The 15,435-nt window shown below is 42.2% G+C and overlaps 1 protein-coding gene across 9 annotated transcripts in view; it reads left to right on the top strand.

Moving 5' to 3' along the window:
- The window catches only part of SLC45A1 (solute carrier family 45 member 1), a 56,481-nt gene extending 42,763 nt beyond the window's left edge, over positions 1 to 13,718 (top strand). For 8 of the 9 annotated variants that reach the window (XM_078145704.1, XM_020974639.2, XM_020974622.2 and 5 more), the window contains 4 exons: positions 3,296 to 3,449; positions 6,708 to 6,884; positions 9,400 to 9,605; positions 13,238 to 13,717. In XM_078145704.1, the coding sequence (XP_078001830.1) occupies positions 3,296 to 3,449; positions 6,708 to 6,884; positions 9,400 to 9,605; positions 13,238 to 13,504 (804 nt within the window). In that variant the 3' untranslated portion in view covers positions 13,505 to 13,717. Of the gene's footprint in view, positions 1 to 3,295; positions 3,450 to 6,707; positions 6,885 to 9,399; positions 9,606 to 13,237 lie in introns of all 9 variants that reach the window. The other variant, XM_020974650.2, reaches the window with a different exon arrangement.
- The last annotated feature ends 1,717 nt before the right edge of the window (positions 13,719 to 15,435 follow it).

Genomic DNA, 15,435 nt, shown 5'->3' with positions numbered 1-15,435 from the left:
TGTTGAGTTTGAGACACCTATGGGTCATCGGATGGAGATGTTCAGCATCAAGGAACTCAGGAGAGAGTGTGGGGCTGGATTTGGGGAATCATCTTAAAGGAGATGATCATTGAATCTCTGGGATGTGATTAAGACACTGAAGGAGAATGTAGAGGTAAAAGGGCCTAGGGCAAAGTGACCAACCTTTAAAATGCTGGCATACCTGAAGAGAACACCAGTAAAGGAAATACACCCTAGACAAGTTGTTGGGTTTGTCATGGAATATTTTAGGACCTTCATTTATTTCTTGAGCTGACCATCAGATATCTTAACTATGGGTATATTTGGTTTATTGTTGTTTGCCCTTCGTTCTCGAGGAAGACCAACGACATCACAAGGTCTTAGAAAAGGCAGTAACCCCAAGAGATAAAAAGTAAGCATCATACATATAAAGACTGAAGGAATCAGTTATCTCAAGTATCTACCATTAAGTCCCTGAAGAAAATAAGCGATGCTTGGAAGGATGGTGAGTTGACTTCTTTTTCCAGGAAGATAAAGCAACTCTCGAAGAGATCAACCTCTACTTAAATGCCTGTTGGCTGGGTGACAAGAACACAAACTAAATCCTGGGTTTTATTTTGCTCTGATTGGATATGACCTTGAGCCACTACCTAAAGAGGCCATTTTACTATCTGTAGAGTAGGGTTAAAACATTGATGTGGGTAAAGGGTGAAGGTGATTCAGTTTAAGTCAATCCAATGAGCATTTAGTCATTGCCTGCTGTGTGCAAAGCACTGTGCTACCTCCAAAACAAGAATGAAACAGTCGTAGTTTCAGAGATGGAAGGTTCCAACCCACATAATATGCAGATGAGGAAACTGAGGTCCAAAGATGTGAAGATGTCTAAGTATCAACAGGTAGTAAGTGGCTGAGCCAGAATTTGAACCCAGGTCCTCTAACTCCCAGTCTGGAGTTTTGTCTACTACACCTCATGTTCTACAAGTTTCCTCCCTCAAGGAGCTAACAGTCTATTGGGGCACTTGCATGGCTAAATAAATACAAAGTAATTTTCAGGAAAGTGGGGGGGGAGCACCAGTAATCTGTGTAATCAGGGAAGCCTCTATGTGGGAGGTGGGACTTGGGGTGAGCCTTGAAAAAAGCTCAAGTTTCCAAGAGGAAGGAGAGTATTCTGAGCCTGGGAACACCCTCGACAAAGGTCCAGAGCTGAGCGATGGAGTGTTGAGTCTCGGGAATAGTTAGGAGGCCCATTGGGAAGTGGGGAGGGATCATGTGAAGCAGTGGTTTCCATATGAATTTTGACCTTCAGGGACCCAAGGTCATAGTTCTGCAGTCAATGACCCTGCAGTAACTGATAAAGTCTGCCACACCAAGTATGACAGTGATACCAAGGCTCATACTAAAATGTGTATCTGGATGCCAATTTGAAATGTAAACACTGCATGTCCCAAGGTGGATAAAGGCATGGTCTTTATGCAGGAGGACCTAGGTTTGTAAATTATCTCTGCCCCTAAGTACAAATACAACCCTGGACAACACTTCTTCTCTCTGGGTGCCAGTTTCCTTATTCATAAAATAAAGGGGTTGGATTAGCTGATCCCTAAATTCCCTTACAGCTCTAAATTGTAGTCCCTCCCCCCACTCCAATATCTGCTGACTCTTAAGTTGATTTCAGACCTGAGTTCAAATTTGGCCTTCAGACTCATAGTAGCTGTGTGACCCTGGGCAATCACTTGACCTCTTTACATCAGTTTCCTCATCTGTAAAATGAGGATTTAAAAAAAAAAGCATCTAACTCCCAGGACTGTTTTGAAGATGAGATGAAATAATATTTGCAAAGCGATTAGGGATGTGCCCAGTGCTTGTTACATGCTATATAAACAACAACAATAATAATTATTGTCATCATCATCTCAAAGAGTCACAAAAGTTCAGACTTGGAAGGGACCTCAGTGGGCACCCTTCCCTGTAAAAGAAGGCCCTCTGCCATGTTCCCAACAAGAGTCACCCAACCTCCGCTTAGAGCCCCCCAAGGAGGGGACCCCACCACTGCCCGAGGCAGCTGATTCCGCTCTTAGGTAGCTCCAATTGGTAGGCAGTTTTTCCCTTTTATCAAAAGTCTAAATTGTTTTCTTTGCAATTCCCCTCTCTCTCCCAATTAAGGCACTTAATTCTATCTTCAGAATCTAAACAGAATAAGCTTAATCCCTCTTTCCTGTGACAACATTCTAAGTTTTTTAAGACAGCTAGGTGGCACAGTGGATAGCATGCCAGGCCTGGAGTCAGGAAGACCCTGGGCAAGTCACCTACCCTTATTTGCCTCAGTTTCCTCATCTGTAAAATGAGCTGGAGAATGAAATGGCAAACCACTCCAGTGGTCATACAGGGTCACAAGGAGTCAGACATGACTGAAGTGAATGAACCACAACAACATGGTTTCCCCTGGTACTCCCCTCAAGGCTTAACTTCCCCAGTTCCTTCAACTGATCTTTACATAGCACAGATTCTAGTCTCTTCACTGTGATGGCGACTTAAAATGTTTCTCCCCTCTTTGATTCTCTGTAATGCCAAAGGTCACTTAACCTGAAGACCTAGGTTCAAATTCTGACTCTCCTGTTTACAAGTTGTGTGACCTTGAATAATTCACTCTGTTTTCTCATCTGTAAAATGATGGGGTTGTACTAGCTGGACACTGGGGTTCCTTCCAACTCTAAATCCTTCCACCCTAGGTCTGTCCTTTTCCAAATAGCAGAGGAATACTGGAATGGCCACCAGAGGGTGCATAAGCCATCACCTGGTTTCCATTTTCTCCTCCTTAGTCCCTTTTAGCTCCAAATCTCTGCAACTGTTAGCAGTGAGTTCATGCTGGCATGGGGAGCCTGCAGCCTCGAGGCTGAAGTCTGACTGAAGTCAAAGGGCCGCACTTGAGGACCTAGAGGGTCACATGTGGCCTCGAGGCTGCAGGTGTCCCCATCCCTGGTAGAGTGTCCTGGATCCCTCCTACACATGTGGCATGGAAGCTTTGACCTGTTTCCTTTCTGACTTGGGTTACTCCATTCCTCCTTGGGTAGCCTGGCGCTCCCCCAGCCCTACTTTTGTCCTCCTGCAATTCAGACCTCCCATCTCAAGTGGCCCACCAACCTCCCTGGGAGCAAGGACCGCAAGCATTCTGCCCCGTCTTCTGATTCTAGCCTTGTCCTTCCTTTTCTCCTGATTTCCTTCGAACGAGCCAATCCTTTGGCTGTGATGATCGACAGCCTTGCCGCTAGCTTGATTTCTGTGCTTTTATTCTTTACAGGTTGCTAATATCTTACTCAATGGTGTTAAATATGAGAGTGAGCTGAATGGCTCTGGGGAGGTCTCGGAGCAGTCGCTTTCCTTGCGGCGTCTCTGTTCTACCATCTGCCATATGCCCAAGGCTCTTAGAAATCTCTGTATCAACCATTTCCTGGGTGAGTGCTAACCCCATGATGGCTAAGGAAGAAAGGGGAAGTCCTGACCACAAAGATGATGTTCAAGGTGGCTCCCCCATGGAAGGTCCTACCATTAAAGTTACTCTTTGGAGTTCATGGGATGTAGATCTGGAAGAAACTTCATAAGTCATAGGTTCATAGATTTTGAGCTGGAAGGATCTCAGAGGCCATCTGACAGATGATGAGGAAGGTGAGACCTCTGACTTGCTCAGAGGTATACAGGTGGCAAATGGCAGAGTTGGGATTGGAATCCAAGTCCTCTGCTTTTGAATATAGAATTCTTAAGGCACCATCTCCAGAAGGTCCCCTTTAATTCATTTTAAGCAGCTGGTTGGCACAGTGTGGATAGAATACTGGATAGAATTCAGGAAGACCTGAATTCCAATCTTGCCTAAGTCACTAACTAGCAGTGTGACCCTGGAGAAGTCACTTAACCTCTGCTTGCCTTAATTTCCTCATATATAAAATGAGAATAATAATAATAACACCTATCTCTCAGTCTTGTTTTGAAGAATTATATGTGTATTAAAGAATATATTTAAAGCATTTTGTAAACCTTAAATACTTATATAAATGCAATTATTATTACTGATTTTTCAAAGTAGCTAGCTGAAACTATGGTACAGAGTCATTGTTGAGCGGCAAGGTTATGACAAAATAAAGAGGAGGGTGAGTCTGAAATCAATACAGCTCCATTTCCAGGTTCACCTGCCCCTTCTGAGTCCCTAAGAGGGAGATACCTATTCCTAAACTGATTAGGAGGACGTATAAGAGTCAATGATAAATTTTTATTTTTATTTTTCACTTTTGCTTTGGGCCAAACCAATATTAAGCAATTGTAGATGGGCCAGAGAGCTACAGCTTCAGTGTGTGACATGACAAGCAGGTACCCAAGACATTCATAAAAATAGTTACACAAATCAATGTTTTGGCCTCTTGCAAATTAAAACAGCCAGTTCACCCCTCTGACGCTTACTCCCAATATGACCTTAGGCAAGTCACTTAACAGGAGCTAGCATTTATATAGGGCTTTAAGGATTGATAAGGGCTTTACATATGTTCCCTAATTTGATCCTCACAACAACCCTATGACGCAGGAGCTATTATCCCCATTTTTTTTTACAGTTGAGGAAACGGAGGCAGACAAAGTGAAGTGATTTGCCCATCGTCATATAGCTAGTAAATGTCTGAGGCTGGATTTGAACTCTGTCTTCCCGACTCCAATCCTGGTTCTTTATCCAAGGCACCATCAGTTGCCTAGCATTTGAAAATTTTTAAGAATCCCCAAATCTCAGAGTTGGAAGGGGCTTCAAACGTCCTTTCACCTGAGCCATGCAACCCTCTTTGCATCATCCCAGATAAGTGACCCTAAAGCCTTTACTCAAAAACTTCCTGGGAGTGGGGTCCTTGTACCTCTTCAGGAAGCCCATTCTTCTTTCTGGTAGCTTACTATTTTGAAGTTCGTTTGTCTTTTTTTTTTCCCTGCCATGAAACCTAAACCTTTGTTCACTGTTGTGCCTACCCATTATCCCCTCTGGGCCAAGAAGAATAAATCTGAACCTCTTTCCACTTGACTGGAAAGGGAAGGGAATAAACATTTATATAGAGCCTACTATGTTCCAGCCGCTGGGCTAAGCACTTTTTACAAATATTATCTCAATTGACTGTCCTTCATATGCTTAAAGACAACTATCACGTCCCTCTACCAATTCCCCCACTCCCTTGGGCAAGTCACATAACCTTTATGATCCTCAGTTTCCTCATGTGTAAAATGACTTGATGGACTAGATGACTTCTAAGATCCCTTCCAACTTTATGTTCATGGTTTCTCTTCTCCAGCCTAAATATCCCCAGTTGGGGCAATTAAATAAATAGACAAACAAATAAATAGCTGAACAAACAGATAGTATATATGTTAAGAACATACATACACACACACACACACACATACACACACACACATATATATATATATATATATATCTGTAAAATGTTTGTATGTATACGTATATTTTGTTATAGGAAAAAGAAAAATATCTCCCTTCAAGTTTGTGTGGTAGGTTATTGTTGCCAAATAAACCTATCACAATGTAGAAGTTAGGTGAAAACCTAGGTTTATATGCTTAACTACAGGTTCAAGGGTTAGAAAAATAACCCTAAACCAAGATTAGGGTTCTAACAAGGCTTTTTATAGACAAAAATTACATCAGAGGGAGAAATATCTTTTATATATAGCTATTGAACACATCTTCTTAGACCATAAAATTGAACAGATTTAGTTAAATGCTATCTCATCCATCTCCTAAGGAGACAGACCTAACAAAAGAGACTATAGGTAAACTAAATCAGGTTACAGATTAAACTGACTACATTGAGAGAGTTCACAATGGGCTGATTGAGAAGAGGAGATTTACACGTCATAAAGACAACCAAAGGTGGCCAGAAGAATCCTTCCACAAATAGTTACATAAATCACTTTGGGAAGCTCAAGTTCCCTTTTGGTTTCTTATCTCAAGAATCTCAAAAAGTCTTCCTTTAATACTACCATTCTATGAGTCAGAATTTTAGCTAGGTGAGGTTAATATTAACAGGAGACAGGTTTCATTTAGCCAAAGGTTCCAGGAGGAATGACATAATAAAATGAAATACAAAAATTCTCATAACAGTATCTTATTGCAGTGATTACACATTTGTTGAATCCCTCTTCTATGGGATAGCTTTTGAAGTCCTTGAGATAGTGGTTTCTCCCTTCCCCTTTTCTCTTCTTTTGACTAAACATCTCTACTTCCTGCACAGATCCTCATGGACTTTCACCATTTGCATGTTCCAAAATGAAGGCATTAGATGAAGAGGGAGTGAGGAAGGGGTAGTACTATCTAATTAATGATACACAGATGGGCATAAGAAGCCCTTCTCTGTGTGATGTTGTGAGGAAGGGCCTATTATGTGCCAGGCATTGTGCTAAGCACTCTACAAATATTATCTCATTTGATCCTCACAACAATCCTAGGAGGTAGGTACTGTTACTATTCTCATTTTACAGATGAGGAAACTGAGGCAAACAGAGGTTAAGTGACTTGCCCAAGGTCACACAACTAGTAAGTATCTGAAGCCAGATTTTAAATCAGTCTTCCTGATTCCAGACCCAGTGTTCTATCCACTGCACTATTTAGCTATAGGGTGAGAGAGTAGGATTCCTGTATTAGAAACTTTTTCTACTTATGTCTTTTCTCACAGGGTGGCTCTCATTTGAGGGCATGCTGCTATTCTACACAGACTTTATGGGTGAGGTGGTCTTCCAAGGGAACCCCAAAGCCCCTCACATTTCAGAAGACTATCAGAAATATAATGCTGGAGTCACCATGGGATGCTGGGGGATGTGCATCTATGCATTCAGCGCAGCATTCTATTCAGGTATTCAGGGCAACCACATGACCCAAACAATGTTTGTTGTTGCCTACAATGGGCCAAGTACTGTGCTGGGTGCTGGGGAGACCCAAGACAAGAGTGAAGCAGACCCCACCCTCAAGGGGCTTGCATTCTCCCGGGGAAAACACAGACACAGATAAGTCAACATACAAATATGCAAAAGTGATTTGGGGGTGGGGTGAAACTCTAATTATTGGGGGTGGGAGAGGGGTTCAGGAAAGACCTCTTACGGGAGGCAGCTTTTAACTTGAGCCTAGAAGGGAGATGGTGAGTCCCAAGAAGTAGAGTTGAGGAGGGAGAGTATTCCAGGCATGGGAGCCAGCCGCTGCAAAAGCAAGGAGATGAGAGACGGAAAGTCAACTGAAGGGCGTTGAGAGCATCAGGTAGGTCAGTTGGATTGAAATGGAGGACAAGTGGTCAGACTAGAAACATGGGTTAGAACTGTATTCCAAAAGGCTTGAAATGCCAGACAGAGGCAATAAGGATGTCATATCAGTAGACAGATTGATAGGTAGATAGTTACACAGATATCTGTTCAGAAGGAAGTAATAATAACTAACATTTGTAGAGAGCAAAGTACTTTACAAATATTATCTCATTTGATCCTCACAACCCTGGGAATTAGGTGCTATTGTTATTCCTTCTTTACAGATGAGGCAGGCAGGTGAAGTGACTCGCCCAAGGTCATATAGCTAGGAGGTGTTTGGGGCTAGATTTGAATTTGGGTCTTTCTCCCTCCAGGACTGGTGCTCTATCTACTATCCCACCTAGCTGCCTCAAAAAGGTTAGGTTCCAGATATCTTTGAAATTTTGTGTAACATTTAACTGGGCACTGAGATATTTTAACAGTAGGTCTATTTGTGTCTTTTATTAAATGTTCCAGACCCTTTGGAGAAGACACAGCTTCTTTTGACAGTTTTCTTTTGTATCAACTTCCCACTAACTTTAAAATGATAGATTTAACACCCTTTCTAAACAGTCTCCTCTTGAAAGAAGACTATGAACATTTTTTGCTGTTGTTTTAAACTTTGCCTGCTGCTATCAAGTGGGAAATGTAGTACTAAAACTATATAAATGTGAGTTGTCAGTATTAAATTTTCAAAATTATGTTCTATATTACTATAGCTATTAATTAGTATTATTGGGGGTATTTTTCATTTAGTGAAAAGTTTGACAGTAGACCATTCTATGTTAAATGATTTGTTTGAACACATGTGCAATTCCCTATTTTTAGTTTTGTTGAGACACTTCTAAATTATTTCAGATTAAATTACTCATGAAAGTAGGTACACTACAAATTAAATTTAATAGGATACATTTTAAAATGCATTGTAATAAAGTATGTTGTTATTCTCAATATACATTCTAATAAAGTAAATGTATTTTTAAAATCCTGTAGTAAATAAATACATCTTAATCCTTTGACCTACAAAAAAAAATTCCCTTGTTAGGTAACACAATCAAACACTGATCACATAGATAAATGGAGGTGGAAGATTTCTTCAAAGTTTCTTTGTAGGTAGAGAAAATTAATCAATATATTTTAAAAATATAATAAAATAAAATCTTATAAAATCTAATGTTTATAAAATGTTATAAAATCTAACATTTGCATTCTGCATGTGAAACTGCTGCTGAGGATTCTCATCAAGACAAAATGAAAAATGAACTTGACATGCAGTTGATAAGGGATGTTCCCATATTATAAAATTGGTGACCCCATGACTACTTGCACTAGATGGGGTACCCTAATTTTTACAAATGGAGAAGGCATACGATCTTGCAAGGCAGTGACAAGATTTACGGTAAAGATATAAATGGTCCTTTTTACACTTAGACCCCAAAGGACATTCAGCCACTGACGACCCTCAGGGCTGACATTTCTGCAGTGCCAACACTTTCTGTGACTCCCAGCACAAAAACCTTGAGCAGTTGAGCTTTCAATAGCAAATGGGGCTGTGGCAGCCGACTCATATTTGGAGCAAGCTTTTTGAAAAACTGCTACCCCACTGGATGAAGGGGAACATCTAATGCTTTCAATTTAATTCAATCTAGCCAGCATTTATTAAGAATTACTTACTATGTATGGTTCAGGCATTATGTCAGGTGCTAGGGAGACAAAGGAAAAAACTGAAACTCTTCCTGCCCTCAAGAATCTTACCTTCTACTTGGGGATGGGGAATTTACAAATATGTAATACACAAGGTCATTTCAAGGAGGAGTGGAGCGCACATTAAAGGCTTTGTGTAGGAGGTACTAGCTAAGACATGCTTTGAAGGAAGCTGAGGATTAACAGGAGTCAGAGATGAGAAGGGAATATGTTCCAGGCATGGGAGACCACCTGTGAGATGTCACGTACCAGGCTAGTTTGACTGCTACAGTCAAAGTGAAAGGGAATGGTATGAAATAGTCTAGGAAAGGTAAGTGGGAGACGGGCTGAGGAGTTCATGGGATGTTTTATGATTTCTGTGGTGGTTCACTATCTTTCTCTGTTTTGTAGCAATGCTAGAAAAGCTAGAAGAATACTTCAGCATTCGCACCCTGTATTTCATTGCCTATCTTGCCTTTGGATTGGGGACAGGTCTTGCCACACTCTCCAGGAATATCTATGTGGTTTTATCACTATGCATAACATATGGGATATTATTTTCTACCCTCTGCACCCTCCCCTATTCTCTGTTGTGTGATTACTACCAGAGTAAAAAGGTAAGTGGTACCTCACCCTGCTCCCCTTCATAGTCATGAAAAATCTTAAAATGGAAACTTGTTTTACTTAGGCCAATTTCAATTTTGCAAACCTTTTAGGGTTGATCAATACACCAATCGATACACCTGAGTCCCGCCTGAGGCAGACTGCATAGAGGACTGCCTGGGGCTCACAGGGACCTAACCGACCTGACCTTAGTGCCTCAGAAGCAGAATTTGAACCCAAGTTTTCCTTCTTGATTCTAAGTAGAGCATTCTATCCACTACACCAGATGAAACAACATAATGTAAAGTGCTTTGTGTACCTTAAAGCATTATATAAACAGTTGCTATTGCTACTATTACACCATACAACCTTTCTAGGAGAGAGACCACTAAATTGGTTTCTTCTTACCCTTTCCCTCTCTGGCCACTCTTTCCAATTCTTTTGCCAGGCTCCCTGTAGTTGCTGCCATGTTTGTATAGAAGATTGAGTTGAGTGGGGTTGGAAGAAAAGTAAATCCCTCCCTCCCTCCCTCCCTCCCTCCCTCCCTCCTTTCCTTCCTTCCTTCCTTCCTTCCTTCCTTCCTTCCTTCCTTCCTTCCTTCCTTCCTTCCTTCCTTCCTTCCTTCCTTCCTTCCTTCCTTCCTTCCTTCCTTCCTTCCTTCTTCTCCTCTAGGTTGTTACCTATCCATAACTACTTATATCTGGGAGCCTGAAGCATCCTTTTCTGTGGAGCAATTTGGTGTTGCCAACTGCATCAACCTGGACTGGGGCTCAGATTCCCTCACCTACCAAGTCCTGGTTTGGCAGTGAGCGGATGGGTCACCTATATATAATACTGGGAAGCAGGGTTCAGCACTAAGCGGGCAGGTTCCATTCCAATATGCCACATTACTTATGTTAAAGAGAGGTCCTTCCAAGTGCTCAAGTATGGCAGTTATCTGTGAAGGGGAAAGAAACCAAGAAATGCCCGCCTGGGCATACCTGAATGTATCGTACATGCCACCTGGTGGCACATGAGGATGCTCTGCTGCTCAAGCTTCAGCACAGTGAGGAAAGGTCCCCCTTTTCGCTATGAGATTCACTCTTGGCAATCACAGGCAAAGAGCGGGCAAGTTAATGTTGACTCTAGAAACAAGCCCAGTTGTGTCAACTCAGCTGAAGTGGTGACTTTCTTTGTTGACCAGGCTGTGTGTTAACAGCTGCTAGAATGTATAAGTGAACCCATTCTAATCACCCTGCTCTTTTGGCTTGATTTCTTCAGTGAGGCCACAATTCCATGTTGGCAACATCCAAGCACTTTCTTCCCGAGAGAGCCGGGTCACGCCAGGGGCGCTGACCTCCTCCTGAGCATTGCCCCTAGCCCAGGTGACACTGCAGCCCCCCCCCGTTAAAGGAACACGGCTGTCTTCAAGAGACTCCAGCATACAGAGTAGTTGTGACTCTCTCCCTTGTAGTTTTAATTAATGTGAGTACCCAGAAGTCCTGATCACCCTAACCATTGGATTGGAATTGGATGTACCCAGCCCTCAGCAGACAAAAATGCTGTTTCTTACGGGCTGTGTGGCTTGTGGGCTTCCAGGAGAGGCCATCAGCTCCCTCTTCAGAGGTCAGAACAGAATCAACCATCAGCTTAGATTCTTCTGTCAATAATATGGGTTTCCGAGGGACATGTTGGAAAGTCTTCCAGCCATCTCCCCAAGGGAAGGGGTAGCTGTTTTCCTCTCATAGAATGTTATTGTATTGACCCTGTCATAGAACAGAATGGGGCAAGGGACGCATCTCTGATAGAAGCAAGGCCTGAGGACAGTTTGATTTCTAGATTCCATGGTGACCCCAGTAGCAGCAGAGGCTTCTGATTCTGGATGCCTTACCCTTTGGGACCCATTCTTGCCTTAAGAGGTTATTATTATCCTGCCCCTCTGAGGCAGAGATTCAGTGCTGCTCTGACATATATCCTTAATCATGCATGTGTTATATTAAAATGATGTAGAGAAAACTGGCTATTGAATGAAATAACACAGGCAAAGCCTTTTGTAAACCTGTAAACCGTTTGTAAATACATGTCAGCTATTAGGAAAGGTTTCTTCTCCATACAAATAGCTCCGGGCTAGGACAGCTCCTGGCTTCTGGGCACAATGTTGGCACCTAATTAAGGGTAACTGACTTCTTTCAGAGGTGATTTCAGCAACACTCATCATATGACCACAAGGCTGCTGGTACTTGTCATTAGAGAAGATGGACTAGAAAGGGATTTTCAGGCAGTCTCTAACTTACCAATAGGATGTATTCACAAAGTTCACCTGAAACTTGCATTTTCCCAAGGAAACAAATCGATAAATGGTGATTGACTCCCTCAGCCATCCCACAGAAATCTATTAAGCCCAGGGGTTCATGACCTTTGGTGTGTCCTAGACCCTTTTAGCAGACTGGTGAAACCTATGGACCCCTAATATGTTGTCTAAACTCTAGCAGTGACAGCACCATTCTGTGGGTTCTAGGTCCTGGGGCAGAGGATGTGTGACTTTTTTCTAACTAGAGGTTCTTAAAGACCTGTAGGAGTGAGGGAGGCCTGTGAACTTGTTTAAAAACAAAACAAAACAAAAAAAAACCCCAACACATTTTGATAACTGTATTTCAATACAATTGGGTTTTCTTTTTAATCCTATGTATTTCACTTGATACATCTTAAAATATTATTCTGAGAAGAGGTGCCTAGACTAACTGCCCAAGGGGGTCTAGGATACATGAAAAGTTTAAGAATTTCTGTTCTTAAGAATTTCAGTTTTAGAAACAGAATCAGCGGTAAAGTAAGTTGAGCTTGTCTGTGACATCCTCTTAGTTCCTGGTGCCCTTTTCTCCAGGTCCCGCAGGCCAGTCTCTCACTGTACTCGTTACCTTACTCTTCCCTTTCCTCTGTAATCACACACATACATACACATACACAAACACACACACACACACACACACACACACAAACACACACACCCCCTTGGCTTACCAAAATACTATGAAAACATTATCTTCCTCTCCTCTCTATTGGAAGGCTCCGTTCCTCCATGCCATAAATGCTTGGTAGGCATTAGGGAGAAAGAAAGCTGATTTAATTCACTCTACACATGCAGCATGATTTTAACCCTTTAAAAAAGGAGGGTGCTTAACTTAATCTATGCTAATTCTCATTAAGGAGAATTTCTCTCACAGATATCCTTCCAAAAACACAGTTTCCATTTTTTTTTTAAAGCGAAGGGAAAACAACATACCCAGACTCTTTTATTTTTTTGAGTTAGTTATTTCGTGAATGCCGCCATGTCCTAGGCCCGGAGTCTCATGGTTTGGAAGGAGACAAGCAGCTCGCGCTTCTCTGAACTTCATCTGGCTTATGGCCCGGATTCTGTGGGGGGTTGTCAGCACTCTGAAGACGAATACAGAACTGTTGGGCTATTTTCCTGCTCAAGGCTGGCAGTAGAAAACCTGAAGATGTCCCATGGGGGCTTCCTGGTCGCCTTGACATTTGTGCAGATGAATTAGATTCTCTTCTGTTGCCGTTCCAGAGCAGGTTTTATAGTTGAAGAGTTAGTAAGATGGATTATGCATCGTTTGGTTCTTCATTTCTTTTTAACTCACATTTTTCTTCCTTTTTGAATCAGTTTTCAGGGTCAACTGTGGATGGGACCAAACGAGGAATGGGGGTGGACATCTCCCTCCTGAGCTGTCAGTACTTTTTAGCTCAGATTCTCGTCTCCATCATCATGGGACCATTGACCTCAGTGGTGGGCAGTGCCAATGGGGTAATGTACTTCTCCAGCCTTGTGTCTTTTGTGGGCTGCTTGTACTCCTCCCTTTTTGTTATTTATGAAATTCCTCCCAGTGAGGAGTTAGAAGAGGAACACCAGCCACTTCTGCTGAACATCTAGTGCCCCGAGGACCTCTGTTTTGGTACTAACTTGTAACACGGGTATTTTGAAAAGGGGCTAGTTAAGAGCTGACCAATGGAATGACTGGATTATCTTGACCAGCCTCCTCAACCGGTGTACAAGTGGAAAGATTTCCTACTGGAATGTAAATATGTGACAAGACAATAAATAATAGCAAAGAAAAAAAAACCCACCAAAAAACTAAGTCTGCTCTTTGTAATGGTGAGGGGTCATCCCAGCGGGGTGAATAGGGGAACTAATAATGCCTCTATTCATCCTGAGGTGGAAGAAGCATCCATTGCAAGGAAGAATGCTGACTGTGTGTTTCTCCTGTGACAGAAGAGAAGTCATGGATCCCAGCATTCACCATTCAATATAAAGCTAATTCCTGCAAGATATTCTGGGAGGCATGGGGCCTGCTTTCATTTTAGATAACAAAGGGGAGCTCAGCTAATTTCCCTTGAGATATATATTTCCTGGTCAGAAAGCCTTGTTTTATCCCTAAGATTCTTACATAAATGTACAGTAGTATATTTATCACTTAACTAGAGGAAGTCAGAGATCACAGAACCCAGTTCCTCCATTTTATGAAAGAGGAGACTGAGGGGCAATGAAAGGGAGGTAACTTGACTGAGGCTAGAGGTACAACCAGACCCTTGAGTCCGGTGTGTTCACTTCATAATGTTGCCTTTGCTTTGTAATGTGTTGTTTTTGTGAATCACCAAAGGAATCCACAATTAGAGGTAAGGAGAGTGATCATGTATTGCATTTCCTAGTCAAGCAACATGATGCAAATCTCAGAATCTCCCAAACAGGTAGAGAGGGTCAGAGGAGTCTGGGAAGAGCAGTAGAAGGTCGTTTTGGTGTCGGAGCTGCATTTTAGCTCAGAGGCAATGGTTCAGCAAATCTCGGTAAAGAAAATCACCCAATCTTGGAGGTGAGAATAGGTGTTGGTTTAATAGGAAAGGGTATCGTCTCTGAGATTATGATCAAACCATCCAGAAGATATTATTAAAGTTGGCATTAAGAGATAAGGGGTTTCTCCTCGGCATCCACATATTTTTAAATATCTTTAAGCTTTTTGGCCAAGTTTGGAATTTCATAATTCTGACATCCCAACTACATTGCCAAGGATAAATCTAAGCAAAAGCTGAACCACTGTGATGGTGGTGACAGCAAGGGCTGAAGCAATATTGGGGCTAATAAATTCTATCCCTCCAAAGTATCCTTCAAATATCAATCGTCATGGATCTGGTTATATGACAGATTAAAGCGTGTGCCCTGTCTTGGACTAATGTAGGAGAGTCTCTCTCCCTAGAGCACAGCTGCTAGCCCTGTCTCCCTATGCCTCATCAACTGATGAGAAAATAGCACGGGGTAGGTCCTTGTTGACTGACAGTTAACAAATAGAATCCAAGAATCTCCCTTTGGAGAAACAGTTGGTTCATCTATTCAGGGTGGAATTGGCCAAAGGTTACTAGGCTGGTTTGGGGAAACTTCTCAAGATATTTGTGGGCCCGCGTCTAGTTGCTACTCTGATTACATTAGGGTTATATTATCTCCCACTAGTTTCCAGCCAAATTTTTTTCCAAATATGATGTTGGGTTTAAAGTTAGAGGACCTGGGTTCAAATCCCAATTTTGCCACTTACTACCTGTGTGATTTTGGGCAGATCTTTGTAATCTATAAAACGAAGGCTTTTGAGATCTCCGTCTTACCCTGAGTACACAGTACTCACTGACACCCAACCCCTAGTTTTCTAATTCTGACTCTACACGGTAGATATCCCAATAACATTCACTGAATAAATGAATGAGAGGCAGCCTGTTACAGTGGATAGAGGAGAGCGCCATCTTGGTTCCTGTTCTGCCTCAGACATTTCCTGGCTGTGAGACCCCCAGCAAGTCATTTCTCGATGTCCCAAGCAAGTC

Source organism: Phascolarctos cinereus, unplaced genomic scaffold (assembly GCF_003287225.1).
Source record: "Phascolarctos cinereus isolate Bilbo 61053 unplaced genomic scaffold, phaCin_HiC Scaffold_726;HRSCAF=1367, whole genome shotgun sequence".
NCBI classification, from domain to species: Eukaryota; Metazoa; Chordata; class Mammalia; order Diprotodontia; family Phascolarctidae; genus Phascolarctos; species Phascolarctos cinereus.
Note: the sequence above shows the minus strand (reverse complement) of the source record. Positions and strands in the feature narration are given on the sequence as shown.